We start from the raw sequence: 23,592 nt of genomic DNA, 5'->3' as shown, positions 1-23,592 counted from the left end.
TAAAAGAAAAAAAAAGAAGAAAGTTCAAAAGTCAACTGAACATCTGAAACGTCACCACCCAGAGAAGACCATGAACATTTTGCTGACCCTCTTGTGCCCATAATTTTACAGAAACGCTGTTCTGTAACCTGTGTTTTCATTCACCAACATGTTGTGAACCTCTTTTCCATGTCAATAAATATCACTGTTATTTAAAGTTTTATTATATGAATATACAATAATTTATTTAACACATTTCCTACTGTTGAGCATTTAGGTTGTTTCTGCGTTTTCATGTGAAAGATATTGCAGTGAGTATCTTTTCAAGGACATCTCTCTATATATGTCATTTGCTGTGGATAAATTTTGGAAGTTTGATTACTTTATACATCCTCTTATTAATTCTCTTAATTTAAAATCTAAAATGAAGAATATGAAGAAAATGTCTGATGTAGGAGAAAATATACCATCTGACAGACTTGAAATGATCTCTTTTAATTACCACTTTCTGATCTAAGGTGTATTACAGGAACTAGATTATTTGGTTTTCTTTCTTTTTTTAAAAGATTTTATTTATTTATTTGAAAGGAGAGTGAGTGAGAGAGAGCATGAGCAGGGGGAGAGGGAGAAGCAGGCTATGCACTGAGCAGGGAGCCCTATGTGGGGCTTGATCCTAGGACCCTAGGATCACGACCCAAGCCGAAAGCAGTCGCCCAACCAACTGAGCCACTCAGGGGCCCCATTATTTGGTTTATATATATATATATATATATTTTTTTTTTTTAAGATTTTATTTTTTATTATTTATTTGACAGAGATAGAGACAGTCAGCAAGAGAGGGAACACAAGCAGGGGGAGTGGGAGAGGAAGAAGCAGGCTCATAGCAGAGGAGCCTGATGTGGGGCTCGATCCCATAACGCCGGGATCACGCCCTGAGCCGAAGGCAGACGCTTAACCACTGTGCCACCCAGGCGCCCCTGGTTTTCTTTATATTACAGCTAGAAGCAGCCAATCCGATACTGCTAAATTCATCAAATAAGGCATACCTTGGTGGCTCAGTTGGTTGGGCGTCCGACTCTTGGTTTTGGCTCAGGTCGTGATCTCATGGATAGTGGGATCAAGCCCCCTGTTGGGCTTTGCGCTCAGCATGGAGTCTGCTTGAGATTCTCTCTCTCTCTGTCCCTCCCCTGACTTGCGCAGCACTCTCACTCTCTAAAATAAATAAAGAAATCTCTAAAAAAATAAGGTAAAACCATCAAATAAAGATAAGACAAACCTGGAGATTTGCCACAGAAACACAAAGCTAATAGAGTACTGCTCTTTGAACTTCCTGAAAGTTTTATAACAAAATGCTTTGTCACAGAGACCACTACTTATGCTACACGACCTGTTCTCCCTTTCTTCTTTAGTAAGAGAACCCCCAAATGTTAACTGTGCTCATGGCCTCCCTTGCAGCTAGGTGTAGCACATGAGTTAGCCCCAATCAAAGAGATATAAACACTAGTGTGGTGTGCAACCCTAGGACGAGGCAGGTGGCATGGTCATTCCTGTGACTTGATGGCTGAAACTCAAACAGATGTCTTGGACAACAAGGGGGAAGCCATAGGTGAGCACAATAACAGCAAGGTTCAGAAGAAAGAATTAAACCTTTATCTTGTTTCAATCACTTCTATTTTTGGTATCCAGCACATACTAACTGATACAATGGTTACATTTTGCTACTAAAACACATAATTATGATTTTCCTTTCTTTAAAAATTAAAAATTCAGGGACTTCCTTTTTTTTTAATGTATTATCATGTACATGTGCAAAATGTACATATTAATTTCACCTTAACTTCTGCTTACCCAGATCCGCACTGTGCACATCTTTCCCACGGAGGATGACCAAGTTGGCAATGGAAGTGTTAAAATGAAGCTCCCTGTTGAGAGACACTTTACCAAAAGTAGGAAGTCCTGATAAAGGAGGCCGTACCTGCCAATCAATACCTACCAAAGGAAAAGAAGCAAGAGATTTTATAAATAGTTCTAAGCAAGAAGACAAAAATATATTACGGTATGTATATTTTACATAAATTTTTATTTGATAAGTAAAAGTTGCTTGTTTCTACTACATGTTTAAAAATTCTTATGTGGTTGACCTAAAATGATTCAAACTACTCAATCCTGAGAAAGGCGTGAAATATTCTTCGTAGAGTATTAAAGGATGGCGGTAGGTGCATACAATGGATTTCTGCTCACCAAAAAAAGAAACTACTGATACACATAAAAACAACAGGAATAAATCTCAAAAGCATTATGCTAAGTGAAGCAAATTATGTACTGTATGATTCCATTTATAGGACATTTTGGAAAAGGCAAAACCATAGAAACGAAATTCAGATCAGTAGCTGCTAGGGGCTGGAGTTGGGGGCAGAGAGTGCCTACAAAGGAGTATGAAGGAACTTTTTGGGATGATGGAAATACTCTATCTCAATTGTGGTGGAGGGTACACATTATAGAGGTTTGTCCAAATACATAGACCCATACACCTAAAAAGGGTGAACCTTACTCTATACACCTGTGGGAACAAACAGAATACATACAAAAATGTTAAGGGATGTAAACACACAAAACAAAAATAGTATTGAAAACTGACCAGTCATGTAGAAATATTATGAAAATACTTTTTTTTTTAAAGATTTTATTTATTTGACAGAGAGAGAGACAGTGAGAGAGGGAACACAAGTAGGGGAAGTGGGAGAGGGAGAAGCAGGCTTCCCGCCTAGCAGGGAACCTGATGTGGGGCTTGATCCCAGAAAGCTGGGATCATGACCTGAGCTGAAGGCAGAGGCTTAATGACTGAGCCAACCCGGCACCCCTGAAAATACTCTTAAATGTATACAATGGAATATGACTTAGCCATGAGAAAGGATGACTACTTACCATGTACATTGATATGCATGGAACTGGAGGGTATTATGCTGAGTGAAATAAGTCGGTTGGAGAAAGACAATAATCATACACTTTCACTTATATGCGGAATATAAGAAACAGTGCAGAGTACCATAAGGAAAGGGAGGGAAAACTGAATGGGAAGAAATGAGAGGGAGACAAACCATAAGAGACTCTTAACTATGGGAAACACACTGAGGGTTGCTGGAGGGGAGGGGGGTGGGGCTATGGGCTAACTGGGTGATGGGCATTAAGGAGGGCACGTGATGTGATGAGCACTGGGTGTTATATGCAACTATGAATTACTGAACACTATATCTGAAACTAATGACATACTATGTGTTGGCTAATTGAATTTAAATTAAAAAAAAAGAAAATATTCTTAAAGTATACGTAGGATAGGGATAAAATTTGGCAAACGGTAACACTGATTTTCAACAAAAATAGAAACACAAGAAACCAAAAATTTTGGCATGCTGAACTCAATAATAAGACAAACAAGCCAATTAAAAATCAGAAAGATGTTTGAATAGAAATTTCACTGAAGAAGATAAACAAATCTAACAGCAACATGAAAAGATGCTCAATAGCATGGTCATTAGGAAAATGCAAATTGAAACCACAAGGAGACACTACCTCACACCTATTAGAATGGCTGTGACCAAAACGACTAACAATGTCAGATGTTAGCAAGGCTGTGGAAAAACTGAAACCCTCTTAAACCGTTTGTGGGAATGTAAAATGGTGCAGCCACTTTGGAAAGAGTATAGCAGTTTTACAAAACATTAAACACAGACTTATCCTTTGACCCAGCAATGCCACTTATAACTATATAATCAGGAGACTGAAAACATATATCCACACAAAGAATGCATACGGATGAACACAGCAGCATTATTCACAGCAGACACAAAGTGAAAACCAGCTACATGTACACCAACTGTTGGACATCTAAACAAAATGTGGTGTATCCATCTAATGAAATACTGTTCAGCAGTACAAAAGATTGAACTACTGATATATACTACAATGTGGATGAACCTCAAAGACACGAAGTGAAAAAGGTCAGACACAAAAGACTATGTATTGTCGAATTCTATTTATATGATATGTTCAAAACAGGCAAATCTATAGAGACAGAAAGCACACCAGTGGTTGTTTGGGACTAGGAATAAAAGTTGGAATTGACTGCAAATGAACACAAGGATCCTTTTGAGGTGATGGACGTGTTCTACAACTGGCTTGTGATTGGGGCACCTGGGTGGCTCAGTGGGTTAAGCGTCTGCCTTTGGCTCAGGTCACGATACCAAGGTCCTAGGATCGGGCGAACATCAGACTCCCTGCTCAATGGGAGCCTGCTTCCCTCTCTCCCTCTACCTCTCCCCTGCTTGTGCTCTCTCTCTCTCTCTCTCAAATAAAAAAATAAACAAATAAAATCTTTAAAAAAAAAACCACCTGGCTTATGATAATGGTGGCATAACTCTGCGAATTTACTAAAAAAAAACAACGAATTATACTCTTATCATAGGTGAAACATATGGTATATGAATCACACCTCAGTAAAGATATTTAAAAATTTATGACCTACTGTAAAAGCTGTATTTTTCTTTTTTAAGATTTTATTTATTCGACAGAGATAGAGATAGCCAGCAAGAGAGGGAACACAAGCAGGGGGAGTGGGAGAGGAAGAAGCAGGCTCATGGCAGAGGAGCCTGATGTGGGGCTCGATCCCATAACGCCGGGATCACGCCCTGAGCCGAAGGCAGAGGCTTAACCGCTATGCCACCCAGGTGCCCCAAAAGCTGTATTTTTTTTAAAGTTTAATATATTTATTTGGCAGAGAGAGAGAGAGCACAAACAGGGGGAGCAGCTGGCAAAGGGAGAAGCAGACTCCCCGCTGAGCAGAGAGCCCAATGCGGGGCTCGATCCCAGAACCCTGAGATCACGATCTGAGCCGAAGGCAGACACTTAACTGACTGAGCCACCCAGGCCTCTCTAAAAGCTGTATTTGTTAGAAAATCCATCATTCTATATTACTTAGAAATAAAAAGTAATCAACTCTATCTAAAAGCTTCAAAAATAAATAAATAAGTAAAAGTGTCAAAAAGAGAAAAGAAATGAAGCCTTCTAAAGTTTTAGCCCTTGAAAAACTAATGTTAAAAAATGAAAAGGGACAAGCCAAGCAAATAAAATTTAAAATGGGAAGAGAAGTAACAAAAAAGGCATTGTCAGAAATAAAAATAAGCCCCAGATGGGTTAAAACTTAAATATTGAACATAAAACTATAAAAATATTGGGGAATACTAAAGAATATTTTATATCCGAGGCAAGGCTCAGAATCTATAAAATAGGAAGATATACGAGTTCGCTCACATAAAAATGAAAAACCTCCATATGGTGAAAAATACCGCACAAAAGACTAAAATGATGGAGAAAAATATTTGCAACCCATGTAACAAAAAAGGGATATAAATCCATAACGTTGTATTTCCTTCCATCTAAGACACCACTGATTATAAGGAAAAGAAAGTGTTGTCAAATTATGTCAATTAAATGATTCACTTAGCTCATTAAATTTTATACTTATTGGAAGAGTTCTTTTAGAGTAAATTAGGTTTAGATTTTTAAAAATCATATCATCCTTGAGCATCCATAAAAAATACATGTAACAAAATAAATTGGTTAAGGTTTTCCTAAAATGTTTTCACATTCAGTGACTTTCTCACTTTTTGACTCAGCATTAATGATGTCAGTGTTTCTTCACACATTATTGTCCTCTCTCTCTCCAGAGCATTGGTGATGCAGCATTCTTAAAGAGAACCCATGAAAACACTAAGTCATTGGCTCCTAAACTAGCTTTGCTATCATGTAGAGAACCATCTACGTTTGACTTCCGATTAAGGAATGTTGCTAAACTTGGCTGTTTACAATGATGAATGCCTCTTCTCTATCCTAGCATAAAACTAAAGGTTTATTTTCTGGAGAGGATATGATTGAGGGTCTCTGGTCTGGAGAACACAAGGCACAGTTAAGGGCAAGGTACATATTGAAACCAGAAAGATCTAGTGAAACCCAGAAAAACCACGACCCCTCCCCTCCTCTTTCCCCAGATCACTTGGGCTTTGCCTATTCACAGCAGAATATCCCATCCAGGAGACAGGCAAAGAGAATATCCAGGGTGACAAGTGTACCCTGGTTGCAGAGGGCAAAAAGTCTTGATTGAAGCAGGGCAGATGGCTTTAGGAGACGTTCTTCCCTCTCTCCCTCCCTTTTTATTAAAGATTTTATTCATTTGACAGAAAGAGAGAGACAGCACAAGCAGAGGGAGAAGCAGGCAGAGGGAGAGGGAGAAGCAGACTCCCTGGTGACCAAGGAGCCTGACGCAGGGCTCCATCCCAGGAACCTGGGATCATGACCTAAGCCTAAGGCAGATGCTTAACCAACTGAGGCACCCATGTGCCCCTCTTTCTTTCTTTTTAAAAAAAGATATATTTATTTGTTTTTAGAGAGAGTGTGAGTGGGGGTGGGAGAGGCAAAGAGAAAGAATCTCAAGCAGACTCCCCACTGTGTGTGGAAGCCAACATGGGGCTCAATCTCATGAGCCTGAGATAATGACCTGAGCCAAAATCAAGAGTCAGATGCTTAACCAACTGAGCCACCCAGGTGCCCTGAGCAGGCAACTCTTGATCTTGGGGTTCTTTTTTTTTTTTTTTTTTTTTTTTAAATATTTTTTTTTTTTTTTTAAAAAGGAAACCACTGATAAAGGAATTGTGACATAAACAAAGAAAAATGTGAGCACTCTGTTCTTTTCAGAGCAATAAAGGCAGCAAACAGGGAAATACCAGAAGCTTTGACCCAAAGNATCACGCCCTGAGCCGAAGGCAGACGCTTAACCGCTGTGCCACCCAGGCGCCCCGATCTTGGGGTTCTGATATCAAGCCCCACGTTGCGGGTAGAGTTTACTTAAAAATAAAATAAAATAAACAAATAAAATTGTAATTTAGCTTGGTTCAGAGAGCCAAGACAAAAGCCATGAAAAATTATTTGTAGGCCTTACATTGTAATCAGGAAACCGCCAGGATGTGCCCTGCTGAATTAAGGGCCAATGAGTCCTATATGCCTTCCATTTCCCCCTTTCTAAGGCTGTCTACCAGTTAATGTTATGCCTGTTTCACCATTGTCTATTTTTTTTTTTAAGATTTTATTTTATTTTTTCGACAGAGATAGAGACAGCCAGCGAGAGAGAGAACACAAGTAGGGGGAGTGGGAGAGGAAGAAGCAGGCTCATAGCAGAAGAGCCTGATGTGGGGCTCGATCCCATTAACGCCGGGATCACGCCCTGAGCCGAAGGCAGACGCTTAACCGCTGTGCCACCCAGGCGCCCCTCACCATTGTCTATTGATCGGGGGTTGGGGGGAAGTACCTGTACTCAAAAGAACTATACTCAAACAAACACGAAAACAAACTCAAAAAACAAACAGCTATACTCAAAAAATCATATATACATGGACCTGCTTTTAGATGACAAGATTCTGGAATTTAGCCTGATTGCTAAAGGGCTTTGGGAGGGATTAAGTCCATTCTGCATATGGGAAGATACGATTCAGTAGGAGACAGAGGGCAGAGAGTGGTAGCCAGCCTCCAAGATGAACCCCAATGATCCTTCCTTCCTGGTACTGAGGCGCTTGCGTGGTGCCCTCCCACACGGCATAGGGCTTAATAACCTTAATGACCAAGTGGATGATACAGAAATGATGGCATGTGGGGGCTCCTGGCTGGCTCAGTCACTGGAGCATGTGACTCTTGATCTCAGGGCTGTGAGTTCAAGCCCCATATTGGGTGTAGAAATTAAATAAAATTAGGGGCACCTGGGTAGCGCAGTTGTTAGGCGGCTGCCTTCAGCTCAGGGCGTGATCCCGGCGTTCCGGGATCGAGTCCCACATCGGGCTCCTCCGCTGGGAGCCTGCTTCTTCCTCTCCCACTCCCCCTGCTTGTGTTCCCTCTCTCGCTGGCTGTCTATCTCTGTCAAATAAATAAATAAAAAATCTTAAAAAAAAAATTAAGTAAAATTAAAACTTAAAAAAAAAATGGTGTGTCACTTCCAAAGCCAGGTCATAAAAGACATCATAAGTTCTGCCTGGCTCCCTCTGGGATCACTCATTCCTTCTGTTGTTAGGACATGTGGAAACAGATACATGGCTAATGGTGATATTAACAGAGTCATTCATATGGAGCTGTCTGATAATATATGAAGATTTTTTTTTAAATATTTTATTTATTTATTTGACGGAGAGAGACAGCAAGAGAGGGAACACAAGCAGGGGGAGCTGGAGAGGGAGAAGCAGGCTTCCCGCTGAGTAGGGAGCCTGACGTGGGCCTCGATCCCAGGACCTTGGGATCATGACCTGAGCTGAAGGCAGACGCTTAATGACTGAGCCACCCAGGCGCCCCTGAGAATATACGAAGATTTTTAAAGCTATTTGTCTCAACCTGATTAGTGACATAAATATATTTATTCATATATACTCATTTTTTTCATATATACTCATTTTTTTGAAAATATTTGTACGTTCAAAGCTGTATCTATAACTGTGAAGAAATGTCGACACTCAAGGTTCTGCATGGGAAAATGACTAAGCAAACTGTGGTTTATTGACTTAAGAGCTCAGAGCAGCACGTCTTCTACTATACCCTGAGGAACACTGTGTTCCTTGAGATGTTAACAGGTATTACTAGAAAAACAGGTACTGAGGCCAAAACATTTGGTAAGCATTCCTTTACGATGTGACCTTTCTACTTCTCTCCAAACCTCAGGCACTATGATCTAAAATCCATCAGGTATCACTAGTACATAAATTGTAGAGGAAATCCATCCACTTTCATAGTATTGAAACCTAAGTCATTGTTATTTGTGATAAAATATATGCTGCTCAAATAATTACTAATAATAGTGACTTCCAGTTAAACACGACAGACTGACATACCAGTCTACTGTCACTCTCTCCCAAAATCTCACTAACAAGACAATTACACGGACATTTTTAAAAGGCATAAACAAGAAAACAGGGAAGGGAAGAGAAGATAATGGGAACAACATTTTGGAAGCTGGCAAGCAAATGAACCAGCGGTGGCTGACTAGCAACCAGGGAAAGCTGAGATTTCTGTCCCCAGTGGAGGTCCTGGAAGCCCACCAGGCACATCTAAAAGAGGGAGAAACAAGAGGATTAGTTAAAAATCTGCATGCGAAGTGGTGAGAGCCCGAGATGCTTCCTCACTCCCGGCAGCAGAGGGCGTGCCCCCCTTTGTCCTAGAAGCCGCCTGTCCAGGAAAGGCTAAACCATTGAGGCTCTGGCCTCCGCCAAACTACGGGCGCTGGAGTAAACAAAACAGAAATCTCTGCCCTTCTAAAGCTTACATTCTACTGAGATCAATGGAAGATCCACAGTAAGGAATTCCAGAATGTTAAGAGACAAAGAGGAAATCCTAAAAGATTCAAGAGAGAACAAAACAGGATTAGGAATCAGATTGACATGCGACTTCACAGCAACACTGGAAGCTGGAAAACAATAGAACAACGCCTTCAAAATTCTAAGCAAAAATGATTCCCCACCCTCAGATCCTATACCTGAGCAAACATATCAATCAAATGTAAGGGCAGAATAATGACATTTATAGCTTTAAAATATTTTTTACCTTCCCTGTACTTTTTCTTAGGAAGCTCCTGGAGAGTGTGATCTATCAACATGAGCGAATAAATAAACAACAACAACAACAACAAAAGGCAGGTGTGAAATCTAGGAAATCAGATGGAATACAGAATGAGGCAGAGATGTCAGTGCTGGCTGCTAACCAAGCCTGGAGAGCAACCAGGGCAGCAACAAGAAGGTGAGGTCTCCAGAAGGGACATTTCCAAGCAGATAATGAAAGGAAGAAACTACCTGATGGGTTTGAACATGTTAAGAAGGGATTCATTTTTATGGAAAAATTTAGGGATAGATGAGTGATAGGCACACAGAATATTGACCAAATAGGTCTAACTTTTGTAAAGTATTCTCTACACCCGGTGTGGGGTTCAAACACGAGTTGCATGCTCTACCGACTGAGCCAGACAAGTGCCCCCAAATAAGTGTAATTATTAACCAGAGGAAGAAAAAAATTAACTGTACACGAAATAAAATTTAATCCATGTATACAGTACATGGCTCAACTGTAAATAATATTTACCTATCAAAAGTAATATAAACACTGAAAACTAATCTGATTCAAAGGTATGTGTATAACCATATTGGGAGGAGTGAGGGAGGGATGGGGGAGAGAGGGAGCGAGAGTGTGTGTGCGTGTGCCTGGGCGCACATGCGCGCACGCGTGTGTGTACAGAGGATGTATAAGCAGATGCAATTCTCAATTTCACATTAGGAAGGCAATTGATAATATCTAAATTCGGAAAATAAAATAAGTAACAGCATAAGCAAGATACTTAGAAATATGGAGGGGGATTCCAGAAAAAAACAGCTAAAACATTGAAAAGTAGTTTCACTGGGGCAGTGGGGACGTTTAGGACAGGGAACTGCTCTTTTCCTCATTATAAATTCATATTAGACAGTTACTTGGCTTTTTTTTAAAAAATTAGAAAATTTACATACAATGCAATGTACGGATATAAGTATACGCTTAGATGAGTTTTGACTATTCGATTTTTTAAAAACTATGTTCATATGTCACTTTGATAAAAATGAAATAAAATAGGGGCAGCTAGCATGTGACTTGATCTCAGGTTAGTGAGTTTGAGCCCCACGTTGGGTGTAGAGATTACTAAAAATAAACAAACAAACTAAAAAAAAAATAAATGTCACGCTCCTCTGAAATATTTTTCATTTTTGGGAAATGAAAATGTGAAGTGATTAAGAAACCCTCTGGGGATGTCCTGGTGAGTTTCTGTAGGAGCCTCTCTGACCAGAAGAAGGCACCATTATTTCAACCGGCCAAGCAATTTTATATTGAGAATTCCAGTACAGGCACTTTTCCCAGCTTGCGGCCTGCATATCTTTAAAATACCCTTACCTTCTTCCATTTTTGAATTAGAAATGAGCATCTGTCTCAGATGTTTGAGGAGGCCGGCCCAAGTAAATGTGCTGTATGCCAGTGAGTTCTCTGACATTTGAGGAATGTTACGAATACCCAGCATCTTGAATTCAGGATGGGGAACCAAATTCTCCATTAAGTCTCCTGTAAAAAAAAAAAAAAATCTGAACTAAACTTTTAAATTCCATAATGTTTCCATTGGCCGATATACAACTGTGGTTTGATGGTTTTGGGGGCCAAACATATTTTCTCCCCCAAAGCCAGAATTGCTTAAATTTAAAAACGTAAATAAAATTTCAGAGACAATGTCTATTTCAGATCACATATTTTGGCACCTATTTTAGCATAAGTGAGAAAAGACATTTTGCCAAAAAGGAAACAAGAATTTAGAAGCTAAGGAACTGGAAACATGAATGAAATATTTAGCTACACTCCAGGAAAATAAAGTAAGCATGAGAGCTACTATGTCTTTATCGTCATTCTATATTCACTAAATATTCCTTTAGAAATTTTCCTAGATTGGGGCACCTGGGTGGCTCAGCCGTTAAGCGTCTGCCTTTGGCTCAGAGCGTGATCCCAGAGTCCTGGGATCGAGCCCCACATCAGGCTTCTCCGCTGGGAGCCTGCTTCTTCCTCTCCCCCTGCTTGTGTTCCCTCTCTCGCTGGCTGTCTCTCTCTGTCAAATAAATAAATAAAATCTTAAAAAAAAAAAAGAAAGAAAGAAATTTTCCTAGATCTCTTACTTATTTTATCTAGTTAAATGATAATCAGAACCTTTTAAATTAAATTCCACTAGGAAAAAAGACAAGATCAGTGACTCCTGAAGACACGAATATGTCTATCTTTAGAAACTTTTATTTGTAATGAAACAGGATTATGGAGAAAGGCTAATTTGTTTTGCATTCTGAGCTGTTTTATATATTTATAGAAAAAAACTAGAGGAGAAAGAAAAATATATTACTTTAACAACATGAAATGTAACAGTACAAACTCATATCTTATATCCTAAGGAAAAGAACAATTTTTGACACAAACATCTGCAAAGTGCTGTACAAATTGATCTTATGGCCAATGGAGTTTCCTCTAAATGTAAGAGTCCTTTTCTGCAAAATACCTAGAGCTGAATTCTATTGCACAGCACAAATAAACAACAGTCAACAGACACAGCCTGAGCACTAACACATGAATTATTAATTGTCACAGTCTACTTTTCCCTCCAGCCTTCTTGTTCACCCACTTTCATTTTAACCATTCTGGGACCTTGTTGAGACCCTATTATGGACTAAAGGTTTGTTCCCCCTCAAAATCATACACTGAAATCCTAACCCCCAAGGTGCTGGTGTGGTAAGGGTGGAGCCCTCATGAATGGGATTAGTGCCCTTATAAAAGGGGCCCTACTGAGCTCTCTAGCCCTTCCTGCCATGTGAGGACATGGTGAGAAGACGTCCATCTGAGAACCAGGCCCTTACCAGACACTACTACTGGTGCCTTGATCTCAGATCTTAGACTTTCCAGCCTCCAGAACCATGAGAAATGAATTTATGTTGTTTGTAAGTCACCTAGGATACAGCACTTTTGTTACAGCAGCCTAAATGGACTAAGACAAACAAATCCATGGACTTCCTGACTTCTCAGTCCATTAGTCTTCCCCCTTGCTTCACTTCTCTCCTTACCCAGCTACTTGCCCTTGTCTCTTCATCAGATCTTTCTAGTGAAAATCCAAGCTTGAATCAGCCCTACTCCTCACATTCTCTGTGCCTCTCAGAGCACAGCTGTAGCAAGTCACCCAATCTCACAGATGCGACCCCTCAGAATTGAGATGCCAAACACTGGTGCCCACTAACACTGATGCTTTGTTGTAAAGGTGCCATCTCCTCAAACACCTGAGTGGAGCCATGTGGATATCCGAGGTCGTTTGGGGCAGAGACTCTGGAGCACAGCAGACATACCTGTGAAATGGCATGGAGGCCCATATGGCTGGAAGACAGTGAGTAGCAGGGAATAAGATCAAGAAAGCAGTGGGAAACCAGACAGAGCAAAGCCTTACAGGTGATTCCAAGGACTTTGGGTTTAACTCTGGGTGAGATGGGAAACATCTTGAAGGTTCTGAGTAGGAAAGTTAACAGGATCTAACAGGATTTAACCTTTTAGACAAGTAAAGCCAGAGTTCAGTCTGACTGCTATACTTAAGGAAAGGCTGTGGGTTGGCAAAGGTTGAAGTGGCAAGACCAGGTTAGCTGCCCTCCAGCCAACTCCCCACATGACATTTCCATTACGATATGGCAAAGGCACTTCACACTCAACATGTCTAAGACCCACCTCTTTCCATGCCCTGTACTGTGCCCCACAAACCACATCCTTTTTCAGCATCCCCAGCTCTACTGAACAGCACTACAATTTACGCTGTTATGCAAACCAGGGCCCCATGAATTCTGCTCTATATCTCCCTGTCATTTTCCAGATCCAATCCATCACCTAGTCCTGTGCGCTTTGCCCCACCCCCAATTGCTCTCAAATCCATCCTCGTTAGCTCCATTTGTTTAGTGCCCTTTAGCGAGGACCTATTATAGGGGAGGCACTGTTCTGAGGACAGCGGGCATGGTGGTGAGCAAGGCAGACAGGGCCTTGCCTTCACAGAGCCTCACTGTAAGAAAGCTGGACCTAAGATTTTAGAACCCCCCCCCTTTTTTTGTAGGCTCCATGGAGCCCTGGGCCTAAGATTTTAAAATTGAGCAACTGAAGGACTGAGAAAGAAACAAGCTTCTGGGAGAAAGCTCTCTGTTTCAGACACATTATGTTTGGGATGTCCACGAAATGTATACATACAGATGTCATACAGGAAGGCTGCCGGATATAGAAATCTGGAGCTAAGGGAATTGGTTGGAGTTGGAGATAAACTGGCAGGCTGGAGAATACAAATGGCGTTTATCGCCATGGCAGTGGGCCAGTTATCAGGGAGAGGGTCCAAGACCAGCATTTAGAGCTTGGGAAAAGGAAGAGGAGCCAAAAGAGGAGAAAAGAAGGGAATAAAAGGAGTGGTCATTGATATAGAAGGAAAATCAGGAGCTGTCACAAAAGACAAAGAGAAGGTTTGGAAGACCAAAGGTCAGCCATGCCAAATTCTACTGACAGGTCGATGGAAATAAGGACAGCAAAATGTCCACTGAATTTGGTGATGTGGACATGCTTGTGGCTTGTAAAAAGCAATTTCATAAAAGTGGTGGGGGAGAAACTAGAGCAGAGTAGGCTGAAAAGTAAAGAGATCAGGAGGACAGCAAGGGCAGACACCCTTGCGTTGTTCTAAAGAATAACAGAGAAATAGGTTCAATCACTAGAGGTGAGGTCAAAGGAGGGTATTTTCCATGTGAGTGATGCCATAGAGTTGTTGTAATGGCAGTAATCCAGCAAAGAGGCATGGAGGATGAGAGATGAGTGAAGAATTAAGTCCCTGAGAAAGGAAAGGGAATGGAAGCCAAGTGAGAGACTGGCCTTTGATAGGAGCAGGACACTTCTTTCACTGTGACACAGGTGAAGTGCAAAGGTGAGCCCAGACGGCACAGTAAGGTTTGCAGACATAGTGGGGAAGTCGAGAGAGCTCCTTTGTGACTAACTGCCTTTATTTTCTCAGTGAGGTCCAGTGAGGAATGACTACACAAGCCTGCAGACTCAACCTCCAATCAGCTATCCACAGGCAGTCCAGGAGATACTTACTTTTTCGAAAGTAAAAGTGATTATGTCACCAACCTGCTTAAAATTGTTCAGTGGTTTTCCCCTTTTCTTTGGGTGATGAGGAAGGCCTCTAAATGGCTTATGAGGACCTGCAAGCCCTGCCCCTGTTCACCACGTTAGCCCCTGATTTCAGCCACCCCCTACACCATTCTCTGTGCTCCAGTGCCACTGGATTTCTCTCTGTTTGATGTGCCAGGCTTCCTTCTGCTGCAAGGCCTTTGCACGTGCTGTTCCCTCTGCACATGCTACTCTCTCCTCCCTCCCTTGGCTAAGTCAGTCCGAGTCCACATCCAGCTCTTGGCTCAAGTGTTATTTCCTCAGGGCAGCCTTCTCTGCCCCTGCAGCCCAAGTCTGATTCCCTCGTGACATATTCTCTTTAAACTGTACTTTGTTCCTTCAGAGCACTTAACTTGGTTTTTAATTCTAGGTTCTTGGTGTAATTTATTTGTTTAATGTCTCTCCTTCCCATTTCACAGTGAACACAATGTCTGCTTTGGCTCCCATTGGATCCCTGACATTTAGCATAGTGACTGGCACATAGCAGGAAGTCAATAAATATTGGCTGAGTGAACAGATGTGCAATATGATAAGTACTATGACATGCACAGAAATTAATAAGATACACGTCTCCAAGGAAGCTGCAAATGAGTGCGAATACACAATATGCACATGACAGAATCCCCTCTAAGGAAACACATGGCGTTAGTTACAGTGGTAGCATCTGGGAAAGGGTGAGAAGGACGCTTACTTTTGACTGCATATTCTTTTGCACTCTTTGAATAGGTGTGTGTTTGTGTGTGACCTTTATTTTTTAAATTTTTATTATTTTTTTAAAAGATTTTATTTATTTATTTGACAGAGATAGAGACAGCCAGCGAGAGAGGGAACACAAGCAGGGGGAGTGGGAGAGGAAGAAGCAGGCTCATAGCAGAGGAGCCTGATGTGGGGCTCGATCCCACAACGCCGGGATCACGCCCTGAGCCGAAGGCAGACGCTTAACCGCTGTGCCACCCAGGCGCCCCTAAATTTTTATCTTTTAATTTTTTAAAAAAGATTTTATCCATTCATTAGGGAGAGAGAGCATACGCGAGAGAGCACAAGCAGGGAGATCATATACAGGGAGAGCAGCAGAGGGAGAGGGAGAAGCAGACTTCCCTCTAAGTAGGGAGCCCAAGGCCAGGCTCCAGCCCAGGACCCTGGGATCATGACCTGAGCCGAAGGCAGATGCTCAACCGACTGAGCCACCAGGCACCCATTACTTTTAAAGGTAAGCAAACACAATTAGAGAAATAATAAAGGTAAAAAATATTAACTGACATAAAAGAGATAGAGAATGCCTTAAAGTTCAGAGAAAAGAAGGTTATTTTAGGTAAAGGCCTCAGTAGGAAAGCTTTATAGAAAAATTATCACTTGACTTGGACACTGAAGGATGAGTTAAGGTTTCAATAGAGGGGAAAAGGGAAGGAGGAAGTGATTACTAAGGAGAAGGAACACTGAGCAAAGGGATCAGGGCTGGAAAGTAGCAGACTGAAGGAAGACAGCGGGGACAGGATAAAAAGTAGATGGAGATCCATGCAGAGGAGGCAGGAGGTAATGAAGCTAGAAAGTTAAGAGTTCAGGGCATAACGTGGAGGCCAGGCTAAGGAATTCTGACAAATGTGGCCACAGGATGAACAGGAGAGTACTAAAATCTGTGCATTGAGGAGGCTCTTTTGCAGTCAGTGTGCAAGATGGACTGCAGGGGAAGAGGCAGGCAGGAAGGAATGCAGGGTTAGGACCACCTTAAGATAGGAATGTCAGTTTGATGTAAGCTCTGTTTTTATGCCAGAGAGAGAGAGAGAGAGAGAGAGAGAGAGAGAGAGAGAGAGAGAGAGAAGGAATAGAAAGAGGCTAGTTTACTTTGTATTCAGGGAGAGTATGCAGTATTAGTTGAGAGATATTGATGTCAGACAGACATGGAAGGAGGAAAGAATGCAGGCAGATGGCAGAGATGGCACTAACAGGTCTGAATATACTAATGAGATACAAGGACAGTGGGAGAAATCCAGGTAATAGAAATTGAGGAATAGGGAGCTGGGGAGAAAGGGCAGGAAAAAAAAAAGATGGATCCATTCAGAACAATCTAAATTTAAAGAATAAGGCGGCAATTAAGAAAATTGGGATAGGTGACTATTTGGGAAGGAGATTAGGACTGAGGAGGGTATAGATTGTGGAGATATTTGCATCTAGATGACTTGAATTAATAAGGCACCACTTGACAAGCTGAAAAAAGAATGATGGACTTCTTTATGGGGTGATGAGATGATGGTCGTACAACTTAGTGAATATGCGAAAAATGGAATCGTACATTTTAAATGAGTGAATTATATGGTATGTGACTATATACCAAAATTGCTGTAAAAAAAGAAGAAGAAGAGAAAGAATTCTAAAGAATGGAGTCAATGGGTATCACCACTCTTCAGAAATTTAGTAAGTTCCCAAAACTTCAATAAGACAGTTGGAGAGCAAGGCAGCTCTTAGGAAGGTTTTTGAGAAGAGGGAAACCTGAGTGTATCCTCAGACAGAGAGGAGGAGCCAGTGGCGAGTAACTGTGAGGCTTTCAGAACATTAGACTTTCCTACAAATTACATACAAGAGGACAAGTACCTAATGGATTTCGTCTGTAGTGACATGAGCCTTCCACAGAATAAGTAGGCTGGAACACACTTCCCAACTGATGTGCAAGGACTTGGTTTATGTCGCTAAAGGAGATCTGCTTGATGTTCATCAGTTTCGCACAGATCTTATGAAGAGCATCATTTTCATGAACAAGAAGGGCATCTGAAGATCGGTACAAGTGAGAAAGAGTCAAAACGGAGTTGTAGTTCTGGACAATAACCTGGAGAGAAACAGGTCAGAAAAAAAGAAAGGCAAGATTAGAGAGAGGTTAAGAGGGTAGATTCTAAGGGCGTCCTGCCTGGGTTCAAATCCCAGCTCTGTCACTTTCTAGCTGTATGATCTTGGACAAGTTATGTAATCTCTCCAGGCCTCAGTCTTCTCACTTGTACAGCAGGGATAATAACTATATCAGCTCCTAGAGTTGTAAGGATTAATGACAGAATGCAAGTAAAGCACTTAGAACAGTGTCCTGTATACAGTAAGGGCTCAAAAAACAGTGGTTATTACTATCTACTATTACACTTTCTTCCTACAGCATTTCCTACAGTCACTTAACTCATCTCCACTTTATTATTTCTCTTACAAGGCTGATCAACAGGAAATTGACCTATATAGAAATTTCCTCTCAACGTAAAGAAAGGAAAATTCTTTGAAGGCTGGCAATGGCTCGATGAACCACAACATGAGGTCAAGGTCCCTCCTTTACATACTATAGCCACAGGGATTAACCCAGGAATGGGATCCTGAGAGAATATGCACAATTGTCTCCTCTGGAATTTTTTTTTTTTTTAAAGATTTTATTTATTTATTTGACAGAGATAGAGACAGCCAGCGAGAGAGGGAACACAAGCAGGGGGAGTGGGAGAGGAAGAAGCAGGCTCATAGCGGAGAAGCCTGATGTGGGGCTCGATCCCAGAACGCCGGGATCACGCCCTGAGCCGAAGGCAGACAGACACTTAACCGCTGTGCCACCCAGGCGCCCCTCCTCTGGAATTTTTTAAAACAAGGACACCTCATTTGTCTGGAAAAGCTTAAGCAAAGTTAAATGAATTGTTTACAAAAGTACTCTATTATATAATGAATGACTCCTGATGTGGTAACTTGACATTTCCAAAGAAAGGGTGAGATCAATCTTTTACCTACATTTATCTCACTGCAAAGAATACAAAATACCTAGTTTTCTTTTTCTCTCTCTCTTTTTTTTTAGCTTTATTTAAGTAATCTCTATACCTCACGTGAGGCTCAAACTCACAACCCTGAGATCAAGAGTCATATGCTTTTCCAGCCAGCCAGGCGCCCCCCAAAATGTAAAATTTTTCAATTAACATGTTCATACCTCACCAGTTCCATACGGCCATATAATCTGATTCATTTTCAAAGAGTTTGAGTACTGATCTTGTAAATTCTGTGTAACAAAGGCTCCTAGCCCTGATCCTGTGCCCCCAGCCATACTCATTATGATGAAAAAACCACTCAAGGAGTCACATTTCTCCACTTCCTTCTGGATTAGGTTCATTATAGCTTCTTCATGCCTGGGTCCATGAACAGAGTAACTATGCAACACAAAAGAAACAAATACAAACACCTTTCAGTTTACGCAGAAAGAGGCAATGCAGAGAGGAAGATATAGGACAGAGAAGGTTTTTTTAAACCCATGGATGTGAACTAGCTCTCATGAAAGGTACAGATGCCCTGATAGATAAAATTTAAAATATACACGTTAAATATATTGAACAGGTGAATAGGACTGCTGGGAGAGTGAAGTTACTGGGTACAGAAAATTCTCTTCTATAGGCCATTCCTGTAGCTAAAGAAAAAACTTATTAAGTTACCAGGTAGTTCTGCAAGTTTATGGTACAAAATAATATTCAATATTCATAACTATACCCCTAAAGCAGTAGTTCTCAAACTTTGCTGCACATTACAATCCCTGAGGGAAGCTTTAAAAAATCCCAACATCTGGGCTTCATCCTAAACCAATTAAATCAGAATTTCTGGAAGTAAGACCCACACATTGGAATTTTCCAAAGAACCCCAGGACATACTACTGCCTTGTTGTGTTCCCTATTAGCTGGAATACCTGCTAGATAAAGATATTGTTTTGATAATAAGTTAACTGGTGGAATGACAGTGAAGAAGTGGAAAGCCCTGCAGCCAGAGATCCTTGGTTTTATCATTACCTGGACCTGAAGCACAGACATACATGAGATAGAATGAAGAGTTTCTTCTGGGTGAAGTCACATTCTAAATTTTAAAATAGCAATTTCAAGATTATGTGCTTGGGATATCAACTATGCAGTTGTAACTGTGCTGTCCAGGTAGCTGTGTTTAAACCGAAAATCATGAGGAATTACTCTTACCCATATGCCCAGTTGTTTCCAGAACCTTGTTTTTGACAGAAGCATGAATGCTGGCCATATTTCCATCGGCCAGACTGGGCAGCCTTTGACAGTGTCTGACTGGTAACTTTGGGTTCCATATCAACAAGTACGGCCCGGGCAATTGGAACTAGAGAGAGGAAAAAGACCAAAAGAAAAACATTTCATATGCCTTATTTGGGTTATTTCAGAGCACACATTTCTAGGTCAAAAAAAAAAAAAAATCCAAAGGTTAAGGATAGAAAGATCTGTCATAGTGCTTAGAAATTCAGGTGGGCAGCAGCAGGTATATGCAGATGGTTTATAATGCCTAGCATTCCACTAAGTAAAATGAATCAGTGTGTGCTAAAGTGATCACTGGGTCAGGGGCGCCCGGGTGGCTCATTCATTAAGCGTCTGCCTTCGGCTCCGGTCATGATCCCACAGTCCTGGGATCGAGCCCTGCATTGGGGTCCCTGCTCAGCAGGAAGCCTGCTTCTCCCTCTCCCACCCCCCTGCTTGTGTCCCCTCTCTCGCTGTTGTCTCTCTCTGTCAAATAAATAAAATCTTTAAAAGAAAAATGATAACTGGGTCAGGTCTACAGTCATCTGTTGAGAGCTTACAATGTGCCATGTACTGTGCTGGGAACACAGAGGTGAAGACATCAATGTAGCCCTAGAAGGGCTAGTGGAAGAGATAAAACTAGACCACAGTATGATGTGATACGACCCACGATGAATCCACATTAACAGAGTAGCACATTCAAATGTATAAAACACAATGGGCACAACAAACAGCTCAGGGTTGTTGAAGCAGAAGATAGAGAAGGAGGGGGTGGAGGAAGTGATGAATGGGGATGCAAAGCAGGTAGGGCTCAGATCTTGGAAGTCCTGGTATGCAGTGCTGAAAAGCTGAAAAATTTATCTTTAAGATAATGTGAAACTACTGAAAAATGTTCAAGCAAGTGAGGAATTGTCAGATGACTTTTTATTTTATTTTATTTTATTTTTAATTAATTATTTTTTTAAGATTTTATTTATTTGTCAGAGAGAGAGCGAGTGAGAGCACAAGCAGGGAGAAATAGCAGGCAGAGCAGGCAGAGGGAGAAGGAGGCTTCCCGCTGAGCAAGGAGACTGATGCAGGACTCGATCCCAGGACCCCAGGATCATGACCTGAACCGAAGGCAAATGCTTAATGACTGAGTCACCCAGGCATCCCTTTAATTTATTTTTAAAGTAATCTCTACACCCAACTGGGCTTGAAATCACAACCCTGAGATCAAGAGTCACATGCTCTATGGACTCAGCCAGCCAGGTACCCCATCAGATGACTTTTTAAATACAACAGTGTAGAAGATAGGTATGATAGACACAAGAGTCAAGGCAGGGAAACCAGAAGGAATGTCTTGAAACAAACATTCAGAGAGGACAAGAGCCAGAACTAAGCCAATGGCAGTGAAGATGTAAAGGGAAGAAGAGATATGTAGGAGGTAAATTAAGCAGATCATTATGTTTGATGGTATGTGGGCAGTTAAGAACCCAAGTTCTAAAGGAAAAATAATGAATGCCCTAGGGTATGGAGATGTTGAGTTTGAGGTACAGGATGCAGGTGGAGATGTCCACTGATCAGTCTGCAGCTTGGAAGAGAGGTTAGGCTGCCGACTTGAGAGTTGCTAGTGTCAAAAAAGTAGCAAATTACAAGAGTAACTGAAATTGCCCGGGGAGAACTATACCAGTGAGGACAGAGGAGAGAGAGCCTGAGATGCAACCACTGGAGAAGAAAAGTTCAGAGACTAAGGAGGAGTTTCAAGGAGCGAGTTTTATAGTTAATTTATAAAATCCAGGAGAGAAGTTAAGTGAATTGAGAAAACAGAAACAGTCACTGGATCTAGTAATTAGGAGATTACTAGGAACTTTTTTTTTTTTTTTTTTAAGAGAGGGAGGTGGGGAAAGGCAGAGGGAGAGGGAGAATCTTAAGCAGGCTCCACACCCAGCATGGAGCCCGATGTGGGGTTTGATCTCACAACCCTGAGATCATGACCTGAGCTGAAATCAAGAGTTGGATGCTTAACAGACTGAGCCACCCAGGTGCCCCACTAGGAACTTTTTTTTTAAATTAACATATAATGTACTGTTTCAGAGGTACAGGACTGTGATTCATCAGTCTTATATAATACCCAGGGTTCATTACATTACATGCCCTCCTTAATGTTCATCACCCAGTTACCCCACCCCTCCAGTCCCCTAGGAACTTTTCTTTGAGCACTTCAGTGGTGGTGTAGGGCTAAAGCAGGACTGTAGCTGGTTAAAGAGGGTTCTCCTTTGAGAATCTTAGATGAGAAGGTAAAGAGATAAGAAGAAAACCTTGGGGCACCTGGCTGGCTCAGTTGGTACCGCATGTGACTCTTGATCTTGGGGTTGTGAGTTCGAGCCCAACATTGCGGATAGAGTTTACTTTAAAAAAAATTGCAAAGCTTATTCCAAATCTCTGTACCACCCCACAGAATAAAATTGGAATAAACTGGAATAAAATTTTCTTCTTAAAGATTTTCTTTATTTGAGAGAGAGAGAGCATAAGCAGGTGGAGCAGCAGGCAGAGGGAGAGGGAGAAGCAGGCTCCCTGCTGACTTGGGATCCCTGCTGATGTGGGGCTTGATCCCAAGGTAGCCGCTTAACTGACTGAACCACCCAGATGCCCCAGGGAATAAGTTTTTAAAAAAGAAAAGAAAAGAGCTGTAGTCATAAGTTGTTTGGTTGGTTGGTTTTAGGTTGGTGAGATCTGAGCATGCTCATGTGCTGATGGGAAGTTGCCACTGGAGAGGCAAAGGTTGTTAACACAGAAACAAAGGGCTGAGAGCAAAGTCATTGGCTAGAAAGATGGGAAGAGATGGGGTTCAGACACCATGTGGAGGACCTGGCCTTGAAGGTGTCAGAGTAAAGGAGAGGAATATAGATGGATCACACATACCTCCATTTTCCTCCTCACTGAAGAATCTTTCTTTGCAAGATGCTTGATATGCCTCATTTTCTCTTTTAGAGCAGAGTCCCTGGGGACAGTGTGAGTCAGTATTTAGAGCATCAAATACTTCAAAACCAATCTGATTACCACACTGACCAAGTTGCACTGTTACTATTGACATGCTAAGATGCAAACTAGGCCTATTCTCTCAAAAAAGTGAGCAACCTGTAAAAGAAAAATTAGGCTTTGAGAACCACTTACAGTACTAAAAAACAAGGAATAAAATGTCATATGTACATCGATAAAAATATAATTTAAAAATGCTATATATCTGGTGTTATAGATGAAATAGCTATGTTGTCTAAGGAGCTAATCATTGAAGGAAGTTGTTTTCTTTTGCTACATAGTTTTGGGATTTGGAATTTACTGTACCCAAATGCATTCATAGACAGTTCAAGAGTTTCTGAAATCTGATTTATATTCTCTGTGTCCCTAAGCATGCATTCAAAACAAAACAAAACAAAACAAAATGAATGCTAGTTGAAGGAATTCCTAGTATATACTTCACACTACAGGGACACACAGAATGCAGAAGTTAGCTCGACAATTGTACATTTAATTAACATTAATTTTTCTCTCTTCTAAGTAGCGACTCTCTCTCTCTACCTTCTGGCCCGGTAACTCCAATAACACAAGAAAGACTTGTGTTAGCTCAGGTAGACAGCCAGGAAGACAAAGCTTGGAAAGGGAGGACCAGATGAAATAGGAGAGCAAGTCTTCACTATTTTTAACAATGAAAGAGGCAATTTTTGGTAAAGACCTCACACCAGGTCTATGCAGCACTGGAAAGAACAGGGGCTTTCGAGCCAGACTGTACTTAAAATTTTCAAACAAT

At 41.2% G+C, this 23,592-nt stretch overlaps 1 protein-coding gene and 1 long non-coding RNA gene across 9 annotated transcripts in view; one reads left to right on the top strand and one right to left on the bottom strand.

Annotated features, from left to right (window-relative positions):
- Positions 1 to 23,592, bottom strand: part of TUBD1 (tubulin delta 1) — a 30,444-nt gene that overhangs the window by 6,646 nt on the left and 206 nt on the right. For 3 of the 7 annotated variants that reach the window (XR_002143530.2, XM_011229986.3, XM_011229985.3), the window contains exons 2-7: positions 22,707 to 22,922; positions 19,743 to 19,890; positions 18,719 to 18,935; positions 17,371 to 17,602; positions 10,975 to 11,139; positions 1,828 to 1,968 (exon numbers count right to left, since the gene is read on the bottom strand). Coding sequence is in view for 6 of the 7 variants with exons in the window: in XM_011229986.3 (XP_011228288.1) it covers positions 1,828 to 1,968; positions 10,975 to 11,139; positions 17,371 to 17,602; positions 18,719 to 18,935; positions 19,743 to 19,890; positions 22,707 to 22,878 (1,075 nt within the window). In the remaining variant the exon portion in view is untranslated. Of the gene's footprint in view, positions 1 to 1,827; positions 1,969 to 8,370; positions 9,114 to 10,974; positions 11,140 to 17,370; positions 17,603 to 18,718; positions 18,936 to 19,742; positions 19,891 to 22,706; positions 22,923 to 23,592 lie in introns of those variants that run through there. The other 4 variants (XM_034641463.1, XM_019803875.2, XM_019803876.2 and 1 more) reach the window with 3 other exon arrangements.
- Positions 1,925 to 14,929, top strand: LOC117795723. 2 transcript variants are annotated; one of them, XR_004619867.1, is made up of 4 exons: positions 1,925 to 2,035; positions 9,628 to 9,798; positions 12,860 to 12,982; positions 14,624 to 14,929. It is a non-coding gene; the product is annotated as an uncharacterized LOC117795723 (long non-coding RNA). The 2 variants fall into 2 exon arrangements; XR_004619866.1 differs by lacking the exon at positions 14,624 to 14,929 and having other exon boundaries at positions 12,860 to 13,714.

This window comes from Ailuropoda melanoleuca, chromosome 13 (genome assembly GCF_002007445.2).
Source record: "Ailuropoda melanoleuca isolate Jingjing chromosome 13, ASM200744v2, whole genome shotgun sequence".
NCBI lineage: Eukaryota > Metazoa > Chordata > Mammalia > Carnivora > Ursidae > Ailuropoda > Ailuropoda melanoleuca.
This window is presented reverse-complemented; position numbering and strand designations above follow the sequence as displayed.